Raw genomic sequence first — 15,658 nt, 5'->3', positions numbered from 1 at the left:
GCAGAGCAATCAGATGATCCGTTCTCTCGTAAACATTCTTCGTTTTAATAATGGCCGTATTGTGCTATGAAAACTGAAATGTGAGACTCCGTAAAGGACGTAGTTAGCAGACCAATCACAGCCTTGTGCGCTGCAGGGAACGATGACGCTAGTCTAGAAAAATGGGTCGACGCACGCAAGGAGGTGTGAAAAGACACGCACCCCCCATCTCCTAACAAAGTTCTTACCATAGTAACTTCTGCCCGTCCGACCACCTGCCCTCTTTTACCCCATTCCATATTACAATCTATCGCTCCTGACCTTCTTCCTTTCCTCACCTGTCTCATCAACAACCTGCTCCTGCTGTTATCTGGCGGTTTTCCCAATTCTCTGAAGGAGGCAAGAAACCACCACCCTTAACCCTTCTGAAGAACACAACTACAGACCGGTCTCTCTTCTTCCCTTTTTGTCCAAAACTCTTGGAACGTGTGAGCTTTAACCAACTCTCCACCGTAACAACCTCCGCCGTAACAACCTCCTTGACCCCCATTTGACAGTCAACCACCAGATCCTTATCTCCTCCCTTCAGGCTCTGCTCTCTCCCTTTTCTCGTCCTACTTTTCAACTAACCAATTCATGGCGTTCTACCCCTCTCCTCCGTGCCGGCTGACGGGGGGGGGGGGAGATGCGCATAACGAGTTGATGTGGATAAAACGACGAGCCTCTCATCGGTCAGAAGGAGGGTCACAAGTCACAAGCATCCCATACATTGTCTGTTATTACCTTACTGGAGTCAGCCTGGGTTGCTTTGGAAGCAAGGGTCATTAGTTTTGGTCATCTCCCGCAGTAGATTTTGCATGTGTGACGTGACTTCATATTTTTTTCATGGCACGTGATAGACACAAACTCAATCGACCCATTGAGCACCCCTGCTGTAGAGGATCTGTGTCGGAACCATCTCCTCTTCCTCAGGGTTCCGTCCTGAGTCCCTTTCTCTTCACCAGTAGGATGACACCCAACTAATTCTCTCCTTCCCTCACTCGGACACTCGGACACTCAGGTGGCGGCACAAATCTCTGCCTGTCTGACTGACATCTCTCAGTGGATGTCCGCTCACCATCTGAAAATCAACCCACGACAAGACTGAACTACCTCTCTTTCCGGGAAAAGATTCTCCTACCCAGGACTTTACGTTAACCTCCGCAACGGCGTGTTGACGCCGACTGACTGCTAGGAACCTCGGCAGTCAACTCTCCCAAACTCCCAACATCACTGCGACAACACGATCCTGTAGATACATGCTCTACAACATCAGAATACGTCCTCTTCTCACCTCAGAAGGCAGCGCAGGTACTGATTCAGGCTCTTGTCACCTCCCTCCTGGACTACTGTAACTCTCTCCTGGCAAGTCTCCCTGCTACCACCATTCCACCTCTGCAGCTCATCCAGAATCCCAAACCGTGCACTCTGTTCTGCATCTGCCAAACTCCTTGTTCCTCCTCACTGAGAGCAAAACACTCGACTAGATCACCACTCTTTGCTGTCCTTGCTCCGAAATGGTGGAACGAGCTCTTTGATGACATCAGGACCATAGAGAGCCTTCACATCTTCTGCCGCAAACTAAAGACACACCTCTTCAGACTCCACCTCCACTAATAGACTGACAAATTGTAGCACCTAAAATTTACTTATAAAGGCTCTCATCTATAACAAGTTTTAAATTGTCTTACTTGATGAAATTGCACTTTATTGTTTCTTGTTCTTCCGAGTTTGTATCCTTGTGGTTGAATGCACTTATTGTAAGTCGCTTTGGATAAAATTGTCAGCTAAATGACATGTAATAAATTAGCCTAACAAATTGAGCGTACGCGATCCAAATATATATTTATTGGTCGAAGCGGGCAGCTAACAAAAACAGCGGGACACAAAACCGCAACAGTGTTCCACGGTGATTACGGCGATAAACATTTTTCTCAGACAAACCTTGCCGAATTTATTGGAAATCAAAAAGTACCTGAATCATAAAGATTCCTTACCCCCGCCTTTTTGAAAAAATTCAATCCAGCGTTCTTAGACTAAAATATACCAAACATCCATCTTTTAAGTCTCTGAAAGCATTTCAAACCATGGTCTTTTAGGGACACAGAGGTGGTCTTCTGCAGGGTAGATGTTGAGATGGAAGTAGCCTAGCAGCTAGCTTAGCAGTCCTATAGTGGTCCGTTTGCACTAATCCCCTCCCAGGGCAAACTTTTTGCCAGGTTGCACTGGTGTGCCTTGCTTTTCTATATAGGTGCACCAGCACAAAATTTAGGTGCAACCAAATTTTTCCTGGTGTGGCCACAATTTCAAGGTCATTTTTTTTATCACGCTCCATATACATTTATATATATTATGTAAATTATTTAAAACAAGAATAAGCGGTAAATAACATTTTTTATCTGAAGCACAATTATACTGTATATAAAATTCTTAAATAAAAAGATAAAAAATGTTTAGTGCTTCACTGCTCAGGAATCATTTATTGCCAAAATATGTCAAACATACAAGGAATTTGTCTTGGCGGTTGGTGCGTGACAGTAGACAGTTTAACAATAGACAACAAGACAGCAGTGCACAAGTAATAAAATAAAATGCTAATGCAATGGGTTAGTAGAATAAGGATATGGGTTAGTATAAAACAATAAAATAAAGTTAGTTAAAAATGTAAAATATTAAACATAAAGTGCACTATCGAACAAGTGACAAAGTGACGAGTGACGACAAAGTGACGAGTGACAACAAAGTCAAAGTTTGCTGCCAAACTAAAACATTTTACGCAAAATGAACATTTTAAAAGCAGGGTCTAACCACTCTTTACGAAAGAGAAATGTTTTTCCCTTTTTATTTTGAGTCGCTGGCTCAGGCTCGGTAGCCTCTACCTCCGTCGGAGGCCATCTTCGAAAAAAAGGACCAGGGCGTAAGATTTTACCAGGAACTGGGGAGACTGGTGGCTCCATGTCTGGGCTATTGTCGGGGCATTGACCGGAAAGAGTGTTGGGGGGGGAACAGGCCTACTTTTCTTTCTTTTTTAAAATTATCTATGGATCGATTTCTTTTCATTGTTCCTTGTCTCAGCTCTGACGTAACTGGGTCGCTGGTGTTCAGGTCGCAATTGCAAGTGTAGCAGTGTAGGCCTACAGGACTATCTGGACCACAGCCAATCAGAGGCAAAGACCGCATCGCCGTCTCTGATTGGTTTAAAATACAATATGATCCAACCATGAGTGAGCTCCATCAAAAGGAGAACAAACGCTTCGTTCATTGATAGGCAGCAGGTGCGAGGACAGGTAATATATTCAGGCAATATATTCCTTTTTCATTCATTTTGCAAATTCTTGTTATCGATTGAACTGTGTTTTTGGAGCACGTTGAAAGTCAAATTCCATGTTTGCATATGCATACTTATATACTGAACTGAATATATAAAGATTCTGAACTCCTCCCCCTTCTCACCACACCGGCCTCCACATGCAAATTTTCTGAACTAAAGTTCACTTCCTGTTTCACACAAAGCATACAAAAAGTAAAAGCCAAAAAAGCTGATTTCACCATAATCACTTCCCTTTTATAAAGGACCATATGCAACAATGGGCCTCCCCACCACACAGACACACACCTCTTAATACACAGAGAAAAGCACCAGATTTCCTCACCACAGAACAACTAGCAGCATCAACATGGTGCCATTCAATTAAAATATAAAGTAATTATATATATATATATATATATATATATATATATAATTATATAACAAATATAAAATAAAAACTGAACTCATGTATCAGCATATTATTAAATATATTCATTGAGCCGGAAGCCTAAAATAAAACACTTTATCATTGATATGCTCATAGTTCTTTATAAAACAGTCTCAGACTCACCGTAGCACATTTTAGCCCCTTAGCAAAAAGTGAATCGTGGCCCAACCTGTGACTGCATTCGCCTACAGTTATAGTTTCTGTAGTTTAGTTTAACTCACAGATTCAGAGATCCCAGAATCATGACACTGTTAAAGATTAAATTTACCGACTCAAATTATCTTAACCAGTAGTGAGCTTTTTTTTTTTTCATGCTCCCCTCAGGATCAACCCTCATTACTTTCCATCCAGTGCCATTATCAGGTCATCAAGTTAACATCTCCGATACAAAAATGTTTTCTGGTCATGAGCTAATAGCTAGCATGGTAAATCAGGATAATTTCACTCAGTGAGGAACCTTCCTAAGAACATTTGATAATCCAGCCAGTTTTGTGCCTCAAGTTCTGACGTTCAAACAAATTCTGTCAAGTTTTCCTGATTGGTATTTCAGATGCTATTTTTTAATCCGATTAATAACAAAAATTATCTAGAGATTATCGAATAATTGTTAGTTAATTGTTAGGGCTTCTACGATTGCTATAGCAGCCCTATACGTGACCATGGTTACGAAGGGTCCTTCGGAGTCCTTAAATGGCCTTTTGGGGAATCGCATAGCCTTAAAAAAATGTATGTGACATTCATTTTCTGTGGTATTGTTCTCAAATTGGAACAGGCTTCATGCTGTGATTCCATTGTGTTTTCCAGCTAATTAGTCTAACCCTTAACACAAAATATTCAGGTGGAAATAAAGACCTACTTCTGTGTGGTCAAACATCTATTACTCAATGCTAGTTAGGCCTATCGCCATAATCAATATATTGACTTATCACACAATATATGGAGAGGAGCGTGATCTGTCGGACGGTCCCCATCTCCCCCCCCAAAGTTGAAAAAAAGGGTGTAGCGCGTTCCTTCGGAGCAGTTTGTCATTGCGCTGTAAGCTGCAGACAGTGACTTCAGTTCCTTACGCGAATGACAGGAGGTCATTTGATTCTTTAATTTTACGCAGCAAAACGTTAACAAAAAATACAAATAATAAATTCTGTCACACAGTATAAAACGATATGTGCTTGTGTAGGGCTGCACGGTATGGCCAAAAATCCATATCACGGTTTAAGAAAGATTATGACGGTATCCCGGTATATCACGGTATCGCTTTTCAAGTAAACACATTCATTTATTGACCCCGAAAAGGACCGGGCCACTCGCTGGCCAACTTGCACGCAACAAGAAGGCGAGTTAGTAAGTTAACCCGCCAGTTACAAGCTAACTTGTTGTGGCACCAAACAGCTGTTCGCCTCTCGAATGGCCGTCGAGTTAGCGTGTTAGCTCGTTCACTTGTTGTGGCTGCTAGTGTTGCCACCAGAGACTCTACAGACTTTGCAATAAATTGTTTTCTGATCTAACTTACGTCGGATTTTCCAAAACCCAAAACTTTTGTTGTATCGCTTTTTTCCGTGTTTTCATGTAGCAAGTTACAACAAGAGTTACTTCTTGTCGTGAGCTTTACCCAGCATGCAGTTCGACGGGGTGATTTTTTTAAATGTACAATTATTAGTGTTACAAATTGTTTATGTGTCACAAACTGTGTCTTAGTGTTTCACCCTGTTATAGAGTATTTGTTGTGGGTTATTCATTGTTGTTATAACCATGACTGAATCTCAACAGACATAAGACAAGTAGCGCCAAATGCTGGGCGATGACGTGGAGGAATAAATTCTGCCACCTGCTGAAGAGCAACGTCATTTTAATAATGGCCGTATTGTGCCATGAAAACGGAAATGTGAGACTCCGTAAAGGACGTAGTTAGCGGACCAATCACAGCCTTGTGCGCTGCGTAGCTTTTGACGCTAGTCTAGAAAAATGGGTCGACGCACGCAAGGTGGTGTGAAAAGACGCGCAAGGGACACGCAAAGGGGTCTTGCGTCTGCGTCGCTTTGAAAACAGAACAGAAGCATAAACTAGGCTTTACTTTTCAAAAGAGACCAGCACCATGCATGTACTGCAAATGGTTCAAGAACAGCTTTCAATTTACTTTGGGTGTGCCTCGGACAAACCTTTGAGGCTAATGGTAGAGGAGTTGTAGTTAAAAGACTGCTCCGATCACTACAGACACTCGAAAACATTCACATCGGCACAAAAGCCCTCCCCAACCTGTGATCATGAGAATTAAAATGGAACACCTTTAACAGGTTAAAATATCGGACTCATTTGAAAAAGTGCTATTGATGATTTACTTAATTATTTTCCGGGTTAAACAAACCACGGCGTCATCAAAGTATTCACGAGCTCTGCGTCAGTTGACGAAGTAGGCATCGGGTACCGCTCTGGGTCCATTATCGGACGCAGATGATGATTTAAAACCATTTGTCTCAACTGAACATGTTATTTATTTCGGATATTGGCCGAGGGCGTGAAGCTGCTCGAGCCCAGGCGTGTCTTGGCAACGTTAGTTGCGCGAGGAAGCAGTGTTCCGTTAGACGACATAACGTTGGTTAGCTAGCCGAGCTAACCGGGCTAGCTGCTCTACAGCGTCGGAGCTACCGGCTTCGGCACCGACGTGAACACCAGCGTGACGCGGTAGGAAGGCTTACCGTGTCGTCTGCTGGTTGTTCCTGCTGATATCTCGATCATGTTCGGGTCATTCTCTTCCATGTGACGTCCATGTTTGCCGTCTGCTAACAGCCGCAGCAGTGTCAAGCTACGTTCAACACTTCCTGTTTCCGGTCACACGCCTCAGAATAAAGGCCCCAATCCCAATGTCCCCCCTAACCCCTCAGCGACTCACGTGATTACAGGCCTCTTTCAGGTGATTCCCCGCCCCGTACGCCACATCAGGGTAAACAAACAACTTGAAAATATAAGATCTGCAACTGAAAAATATAATACAGCAAATATCAAAAAATATAAATATAAGTGATAAATGAAAAAAAGTATTCAAAAAAATTATGGAACTGAGTAAAAATTATTTTCAACCCGAAAATACTTTTTGTACACTTTATGTATTTATTTTGAATACCTATATTGTTGTATTTTTCAATGTTCAACACCAAAACTCCCTAGAAATGGCTCTCTGCTCATCCTCCTGGGTGACATCCAGACAGAGAAGTCATCTGACCTCCTACTTTCTTCTTTCGCTCTGTCACTCAGTCCCTCTCCTCCTCCTCACAAAGCCGACAATCACCTTGACTACATCTTCACTAGAAACTGCTCCACCACTAACATCTCTGTGACTCCACTTCATCTCTTACTCTCTCCCAATCTCTATAACTAACGACCCCATTCACTGACTCTACGTGTTCGTCGCAACATTCACTCCCTCTCTCCCTCCTCCCTGGCCTCCTCTGTTCTATCAGCTCTCCCTTCCACTGACTCCTTCTCACTCTTGCATCTGAACGCTGCTGCAGAGACTCTCCTCTCCTCTCTGTCCTTCTCTCTAGACTCTCTGTCCTCCTCTCTAGACTCTCTGTCCTCTTACGACCCGACGGGTCGGCAAATCCCCGCCGGCTCCGTGTCGGTCTGAACCGGTGCCATGAGAGCCACCATGCGAGCATCGGAAAGGAGACGGCGTAAATATAAACGACCTGATGACCTGCTTGAGTTTCAATCTCTTCTCTCCTCTTTTTCTGCTACTGTCTCTGCTGCCAAAAGCTCTTTCTACCAATCCAGAATCCAATCTTCATTTTCTAACCCCTAAAACCTCTTTTCGATCTTCTCCAACCTCCTTGAACCCCCTAGTCCTCCTCCTCCCTCCTCCCTTCTTCCAGGAGACTTTGTCAACTACTTTACATTTTCTTGGTAAAGTAAATGTACGCTCCTCTTTCTCAAACCCACCTCCTCCTACTCGTGTCCCACTGACTTCACCTCTATCGCCCTCACTTTCCTCCTTCACCCCCCTGTCTCGTCAACAATGCTGTTATCTGTTGTTATCTGCTGTTTTCCCAATTCTCTGAACGAAGCAAGAGTTAACCCTCTCCTGAACAAACCCACCCTCAACCCTTCTGAAGAAAACAGCTACAGACGGTCTCTCTTCTTCCCTTTTTGTCCAAAACTCTTGAACGTGTGATCTTTAACCAACTCTCCTCCTATCTCCACCATAACAACCTCCTTGACCCCCACCAGTCAGGCTGCAAGGCCGTTCCACAGAGACTGCTCTCCTTGCTGTCTCTGAGCAACTCCACACTGCTAGAGCTCCTCTCTCTCCTCAGTCCTCGTCCTTCTGGACCTCTCTGCTGCATTTGACACAGTCAACCACCAGATCCTTATCTCCTCCCTTCAGGAACTTGGTGTCACAGGCTCTGCTCTCTCCCTTCTCTCGTCCTACCTCGACGGACGCACCTACCGGGTAACCTGGCGAGGATCTGTGTCGGAACCTTGTCCTCTTACTGCTGGAGTTCCTCAGGGTTCCGTCCTGGGTCCCCTTCTCTTCTCGCTCTACACCAACTCTCTCGGCGCTGTCATTCGCTCGCATGGCTTCTCCTACCACAGCTATGCCGATGACACCCAACTAATTCTCTCCTTCCCTCACTTCAGGATCAGGAATCAGGAATCAGGAAACATTTATTGCCATAATATGTCAGACATACAAGGAATTTGACTTGGCAGTTGGTGTGTAACAGCAGACAGTACGACAATGAATGACAAGACAACAGTGCACGAGGAATCAAATGAAAAATAATGCTATGGGTTAGTTTAAAATAAAGGAATAAAAGTTAAAGTTAAAAATATTTTAAAATTAAAAATGAAAAAATAAAGTGCACCAGCGAACAGAAAGTGACAAGTGAAAGTGACGTGTGCAGTGAGAAAGAAAGTGACCGGTGGAATGTTATAGTCGGTCAGTGGGGGACCGGCTCTGTTGATGAGCCCGACTGCCGACGGGAAGAAACTGTTGGTGTGGCGGGAGGTCTTAGTCCTGATGGACCTCAGCCTCCTGCCAGATGGAAGGGGCACAAACAGTTTTTGTCCGGGGTGAGAGGGGTCGGCTACGGTCTCTTTAGCTTACTTCGGGGCTAAAAAGATTGTAGCTGACCCCTCTCACCCCTGGACGCTCAGGTGGCGGCACGGATCTCTGCCTGTCTGACTGACATCTCTCATTTGATGTCTTGTATCCCTATGGTTGAATGCATTTATTGTAAGTCGCTTTGGATAGAAGCGTCAGCTAAATGACATGTAATGTAATGGATGGCCGCTCACCATCTGAAAATCAACCCACTTTTAATATATTTGTTATATGATATTTATATTGCATATTTATAATAGTTACTATATGGTAGTTATATCATATTCTGAATATTGTTTCATATATATATAGTTACATGTATATTCATTAATATACTGAATTGTTTGAATAAGAGTTTCTGAAATTGAATTTTGGTAAAATGGACTAGCCTGCCACATTATTTTTTCACTTTGATTGTTGGGTGTCTAAGCCCTCTGTAGGCTGAAATCTTTATTTCTATCAAAAATCCTTTCAATCCCAAGCCAGTAAACTGTCCATATCAGTGTAGATATTCAACATTAGTCTTTTTCACATTGAGATCTGTTTTGTTTTCAAAGTGTTTCTTTCATTTTTTTTGAGCACTGTACTTTCTTTAACAGCATTTCTACTGGATGGTGTTAGTACTTTATCTGTATTTTTACAGTGTGGTATTAGTCATCCTACTGGAGTATGTTGTGAATACTACCCCCACCTCTAAATAAATATAAATAGCACCCTACGTCCACATAAACACACTAGGTTCCAGGTTTCATTTGTTTATTTTCCGTAAAATATTGTGTGAAGGTACACTCTTTTTAAAATTGAGAGGCACGCCTGGTTTGAAAACATATTCCTATTTACAACATACTTAACATTGGTTATTTGTTACAACGTTCAAATAAAGATCTCAAAAAGCCCATTTATTATTCAAATAAAAAAGCAGAAGAAGCACAACACTCATTTTACTCTCCGGAGCCCATATAAAAAACAATAACATAATAATATGAGAGCAATTATTTCATACATCAATAAAAAATATATAAAATATGGCCTTTAACTGAATCTCTATTGTGTACACACGCACACAAAACTAACACACTGGTCAACAGCTTCCTCTACTAGCAGACCTTAGAACTGCATCTTAACATTATAGGTTCATTGCATAACAGTAAGATGTCGTGTTCTCTCTCACCCCCACAAACACACACAGGTTTCTGAACAAGTCGACTGATTGTTTGACCTCTAACTAAAAAATGTCTTTAAAAGTTGTATCTGATCTGTAACTTATTTCTAATGGTGCGTTCACAGCAAAAACAAAGCGATTTTTCGCAACACTTTACTCGCCCGACTACTATTAGTCAATTTGCTTTATTGGCGTCCCCTTCATTGGCGCCGGAAAGGGGGCGTGGCTTGTCTCTGGGATGTCCCCATAAAGACAGTTAGAATTTCCGCTATCCAACATGCAAATAAGCACTATTTCTGCTCTCTACTTGTTGTGTAAATTTCACAGACTCCTCTAGGAAGTGCAGCTATTCGACTGCCACTAACCAGCAGCCGGTTTGATGACCTGTTCGTCGGACCGGTGCCAGGATCTCTCATTTGGACACCAACTACAGGCGTTCAGTCTCAGCTGCGGAACGCCTTTCTGTCTCCGGTGAGTAGCAGTCATAAAATGTATTCATGCTTTGGTAGCAGGGCAGCAGTGATGACGTGCAATATCTCAAAGGTGGTTGGCTTTCGCAAGACAGCGTTGGCCAAATTTCTCAAGTAGATTCTACGCAAAGTCAATGCACAGACAAAAATGGTTGAGAACAAAGGGAATGTTTCAACGGGCGCAGTGAATGAAGCGAAGGATGCAAACGAAGCAAAGCGAAAAATTCCCGTCAGAATTCTTTTGAGATATTTGTAACCCCAACCCTAACTTTGGCAAGAAATTCTCTTTTAGTGGGAACATACCATAAGATTTGAAAAAGAGGAACAGAAAAAGTTGATTTAACACAAAATACAATTACTGGGTATGATCTCTCAATCTGTTATGGTGGAGCATTTGTCTCTCAGTAGACATGATTGATTTGTGGTTTCAGAGTACATAAAAGAAACAATTGACTTCTGTCTGTCCAAATACCACAAACATTCAAAGAAGCAAAACTCCAGAGAAACAAGAACAAATGTTTATTTGTTCTGGAAGACATCAAGAAACCAAAGATACGGAGGCTAAAAGCCGCCAGAAGGACAAAAGCTGTCCACAGCCAGACTACATTCCACTTTGTGTTCTGATTGTCACCCTACCATCATCTTCGTCATCCTCATCATCACTCTGACACTGTATAGTCCTCCAACAGTCAGGCACTTGACGGATTTATTTATGACTTCTGATCTCTAATCTCACAGGCATCATATACACTGAGTTTCCTAAAAACGTCAGTCCTCTGTGTAGCAGAACCCTCCATAAAAAAGGATCCATGCAGTAGAACCACCCATAAGAACCCTCTATGAAACAGGAACCATCCAGGAGAACCCTCTAAACTGTGCATTGTAACCCTCCATAAAATAGGGACCATGCAATGGAACCCTCCAGAATTCAGCTTGCTTTAATATTATTTTTGTATGTGTTTTTTGACTCAATATTTGTTTTGCTTTCACCCAATTTAAAAAAATCCTGATCAGATTTAACCTATGATTTTCCAATTGTTCAAAAATCCATTTAATAATAAATTTGCTGCAGAAGTTCAACTGTGTAGGTTTTATGGAATGTTTTATAATCCTTACTGGAGGAAAAAACATTTATTCACGTTACGTTCCCACAACCTTTAATAAGGGTCCAGCCCCCATGTTGGGAAACCTTCAGTACTGCAGAAGGCACTCAGACAACTCCTCCTCCTAATTACAAACATCCTCAACCTCCTTATCATCTCCATTCTCCCTTTCAACTTCCTCAGAATTAAAGGGACTGAACTCTTCTTTTTAATTCAAACGTCACAGAACAAGTTCAAACAGATGTTTGTTTTCTTTGTCTTTCATCTTAAATATTTATACTGTAATTTATTAAATATAAGGTCTAATCTGAGAAATCATTTACACAACTTCAGATCACTTTCGTTACAAAATAAAACATCTTTAAATCCACAATAATATTAATAATATATAAATTTTAATCCTCATTAGATTAAAATATGCCTCTACGCTCGGGCCCTGAGAAGGCTGAAAACACAGGGGAAGCAAATGCAGGTTAAGAGGGGCGGGGCGTATAGAGGTCAAAGGGCAACCTCATCAAAGGTTGTATAATCTTCAAACAAAAGGGATTCAGACTTTTCTCTACATCAATATTTGGGGGAAAATGTGATGTTTGTGTTTTTCTTTAGGAGGCGAAGACAAAGTTATGAACCAGAAAATAAAGATTTCTCCCTGCTGATTGCTTACAGATCAGATCAGCAGTAGATGCATAGTCCCCTTTGTTCTTTGGAAAGACACTTGTTAGTATAAAAGAGCTCAGCTAAGAGATTGTTGATCTGTGATTAGTGATAGAACACTTGAGCTACGGTTATTGATTCTTCAGAGTAAAGAAATTAACTTTATTCCACAAATGCAATGTTTTTGTGATCCGTTCTTCAGTTTAAGTTAAAACTATTGACACAGATACATTTACTTTTACTACCATATTATAAATCAAAACATACTTTTGAAGGTTGAAGATCCACTTGTTTGTCCAGTTTTAAAGTATCTCAATATTATTTCATTTGATTTCTATATTTGTGACAGAACATGTTTGGTCACATTAGTTGACTTCATAACTCCTAAAGAAAAGCTCAAGTGTTCTGTGTGGTTCACACAGGATTTACCGAGTTATGAATTCAGAGCGCTCACTTGAGTTTCAAATGTCTGGAAAAGACGCAGCACTAGGTTCATGGAGCAGACAAAGACCAACATGGACTGTTTGCTCTCAGTCTTCTTGCGGAATGGTGGCCAGCATGGATGCTGAACATGCAGGTACTTGTACATGCTAATGCCGAAAAGAGAAGCTCTTGGGTATTCTGGACTATAATCATAGCGAGGGCGGTTTAAGGAGAACTGTATTCTGAACTCCAAACAGGGCTTCCTGATCTCGGTGTTCCCCCCACCTCTAAAGGATGGTCTTCTTTTCACTACAACCCAGAGGAATGGGGGGGGTCACTTCAGCCGGTCGGATCGGAAGGAATCCTCCACAGCAGGGTCAGCGAGCATCAGGTCTCCGTCCAGCATGTCCAGAGAAAGAGGGTCCATCCTCAGCGGGTCGTCCAGGGAGAATGGGTCCATCTCAAAGCCGGGCACATGAGACAGAGCGCTGGCAATCTCTTTAGACAGGCCGGGGGGGGAGTCTCCTGCAAAGGGGGAGGGGGGGATATGTCAAACCTAAAAGAACAACAAACACTACAGAACCTTTTATTTTCCAAAAGGAATTCATGGATCCACATCCCTTACCCTTTAATAACAAAATACACAAACACAAACATATATACAGTATATATATATTTATATATTAGGACTGTCAATGCAATTAATGTGGCCAAGATTAATGCAACAAAATATTTTAACGCAGTTAACACAACTTTGTTTACTTCTGGTCTTCCGGTGTGCCGGAACTAAACAAAGTTGACGCTGGAAACGAAACCGCCACTAGCTGCAGTCAGTTAGATCGGAGCGAGATGGAGAGCTTTTTGCATTGGAAGTAAAACAAACAGTGGCGCGACATAAAGCGGAGAACTGAGCAGAAGAATTCCTCCACGTGTCAAACAGAAGGGGGGCGAGTGGCAAACGGACCACTTAATGCACCGCTATGCTAAGCTAGCTGCTAGGCTACTTCCATCTCAACATGTAACGCCACCCTGCGCGGCGCACAGTCTGCAGAGGACCACCACTGTGTCCCTAAAAGACAGTGGTTTGAAAACGTCCTGCTAAATGTGGGGACATTGCTGGACTTCAAACACGTTAAATGATGGAGAGCAAAGTGCACGAGGACGACTGGAAGAGCTGCTAGTTCAACATGTTCCACCAGGTGGAATTCTGCCTCCAAGATGATCAAATGTGTGGAGTTTTGTGTTTAAAATAACATTAACAATTAAACAACAGTGTCTAAAATACATGCTTTATAAAGTGATTACTCATTACTTGCAAGATTTAGTCTTTAGAAGAAAAACAAACATTCATTAATCGCAATTAATAAGTGAATTTTCTATTGACATCCCTAATATACATCATACAACAACCTGGGGGAAAACCAGTTAACTGAACGAATAGTTTTCAGTTCATCTTGTAAGCTGGTCTCATTAATTCTGCTAAATAAACCCACCAGTGAGGATAATGTTGGGTACATGGTGTCGGCCCCCCCCCCCACCATAGTTCTGGTTGTTGAGTAGCTGCTGGTCCCTGGGGTCCTGCAGGTCCAGGTGTCCCTGGGTATTGGACAGATACTGGTTCTTGTCACCACTGCTGCTCAGAGGCAGACAGTCTGCCTGTTTATCTGCTAAGAACTGAAGCACAAGGGAACTGATTAAATAGAGAGGATATTCATGAGTACTTCATATGCACAAAGAGAAGGATTTAAACACGACCATGATCATGAAGTGATTAAGAGGCAGCGCAATCTGAGCTTCTATCAGAACTTTTGCCACAGCAGTTGGATGGATCCATGCAGTACAGGAGAAGCCGTAATTCACAGTCAGTACTCAATCCCGAAGCTTGCAGGCCTTCCTAATCTACCTGCACCAAGAGAAAGAACCACTAACCAGGAAACTAAATGTATGTTTGGGCCTGGCTCTGCACTCAAGATTAAACATGAAGCTGCTGAGTACAAGGTTTAAGTCTGACAGTGGTTGAAATCATGTTCCCTTAACAGACCAGTTTGTGACATCATACTTCCTTAACATCGTAATGCCTTAAACCAGTGGGTGACTTGATGTGCAAGTGCTGGGTTACCTGCTGGGTGGATCTGCCTGTGAACTGAAGACTCAGGTAAGGGTCGTCCAGTAGAGAGTTGAACAAGGCATCCTAGGAATCATGGGAAAACCAATTGTTGTTTTCAATTTTCATTCTCTCCATTGTAATATTTAGTATAGTTTAGATGCAGCATTCCTTTTTACAGGCAGGCTCTAAGTAGTAAATGTTTCTGACGGAGTGGTAGTCACTCACGTTGTGAATGTTTGTGGTTGTCTTGTGGTCACTTACGTTGTACAGGTCGGTGGCCAGGTTGTGGCTGATCTGTTGGAGCTGTTGCAGGCCGCCGGCTCGGTTCTGCGCTGTCTGTTGCTCAGTTTCCTGTTTGATGTGACACTGAGAGGGGCTCTGCACACACTGATCTGTCAGCCTCTCGTGCTTTATTAGTTGTCCGTTTGCCTGCTGCTCCATTGGCCTCTGTTGCTACAGAGAAAATCACCGTAGTCACTTCAGAAGCTGTACTGCACAGGAGAATGTAATTTATTCATCTTTTCATTGATCAATTGACCTACCAATCCAAAGTGCTGCTGCATGAGCTGGTCGTGTGAGTTGCCTAGGTTCTGCAGGTGAAGCTTCTGCTGAGCATTAGCCCGCGGTTGCTGGAGGCGGTGCAGATGCTGGTGGTGCTGCCCCATTGGAGAGGGTTGCTGCCCTGCCTGAGAGCCCTGCAGACCAGAGAGAGGCTGGTGGGACTGACTGAGCGGGTATGGAGGGAGTCTCTGGTCCAAAGGGAGTTTGCTGGTGTCCAGAGGGACGCCCTGTGGTTGGGGAGAGCTCGTCAGATTAATCATCTCACAGCAAACGGATATATTTAGCAATATATTGCCCAGTCACG

The 15,658-nt window shown here is 42.7% G+C and overlaps 2 protein-coding genes across 10 annotated transcripts in view; both read right to left on the bottom strand.

The window, feature by feature from the left end:
- The window catches only part of dennd4b (DENN/MADD domain containing 4B), a 37,964-nt gene extending 31,295 nt beyond the window's left edge, over positions 1–6,669 (bottom strand). For all 4 annotated transcript variants that reach the window (XR_013453554.1, XR_013453555.1, XM_040165255.2 and 1 more), the window contains exon 1: positions 6,470–6,669. The gene's annotated coding sequence lies outside the window, so the exon portion shown is untranslated. The remainder of the gene's footprint in view (positions 1–6,469) is intronic.
- A 2,944-nt stretch (positions 6,670–9,613) lies between these two features.
- LOC120809993 (CREB-regulated transcription coactivator 2) overlaps positions 9,614–15,658 on the bottom strand; it is a 28,411-nt gene continuing 22,366 nt past the window's right edge. For 4 of the 6 annotated variants that reach the window (XM_040164171.2, XM_040164175.2, XM_040164173.2 and 1 more), the window contains 5 exons: positions 15,336–15,581; positions 15,055–15,246; positions 14,806–14,877; positions 14,180–14,360; positions 9,614–13,211 (listed from right to left, as the gene is read on the bottom strand). In XM_040164171.2, the coding sequence (XP_040020105.2) occupies positions 13,021–13,211; positions 14,180–14,360; positions 14,806–14,877; positions 15,055–15,246; positions 15,336–15,581 (882 nt within the window). In that variant the 3' untranslated portion in view covers positions 9,614–13,020. The remainder of the gene's footprint in view (positions 13,212–14,179; positions 14,361–14,805; positions 14,878–15,054; positions 15,247–15,335; positions 15,582–15,658) is intronic. The other 2 variants (XM_040164174.2, XM_078094188.1) reach the window with 1 other exon arrangement.

The sequence above is a fragment of the Gasterosteus aculeatus genome, chromosome 20 (assembly GCF_964276395.1).
Source record: "Gasterosteus aculeatus chromosome 20, fGasAcu3.hap1.1, whole genome shotgun sequence".
In the NCBI taxonomy this organism is placed as follows: domain Eukaryota; kingdom Metazoa; phylum Chordata; class Actinopteri; order Perciformes; family Gasterosteidae; genus Gasterosteus; species Gasterosteus aculeatus.
Note: the sequence above shows the minus strand (reverse complement) of the source record. Positions and strands in the feature narration are given on the sequence as shown.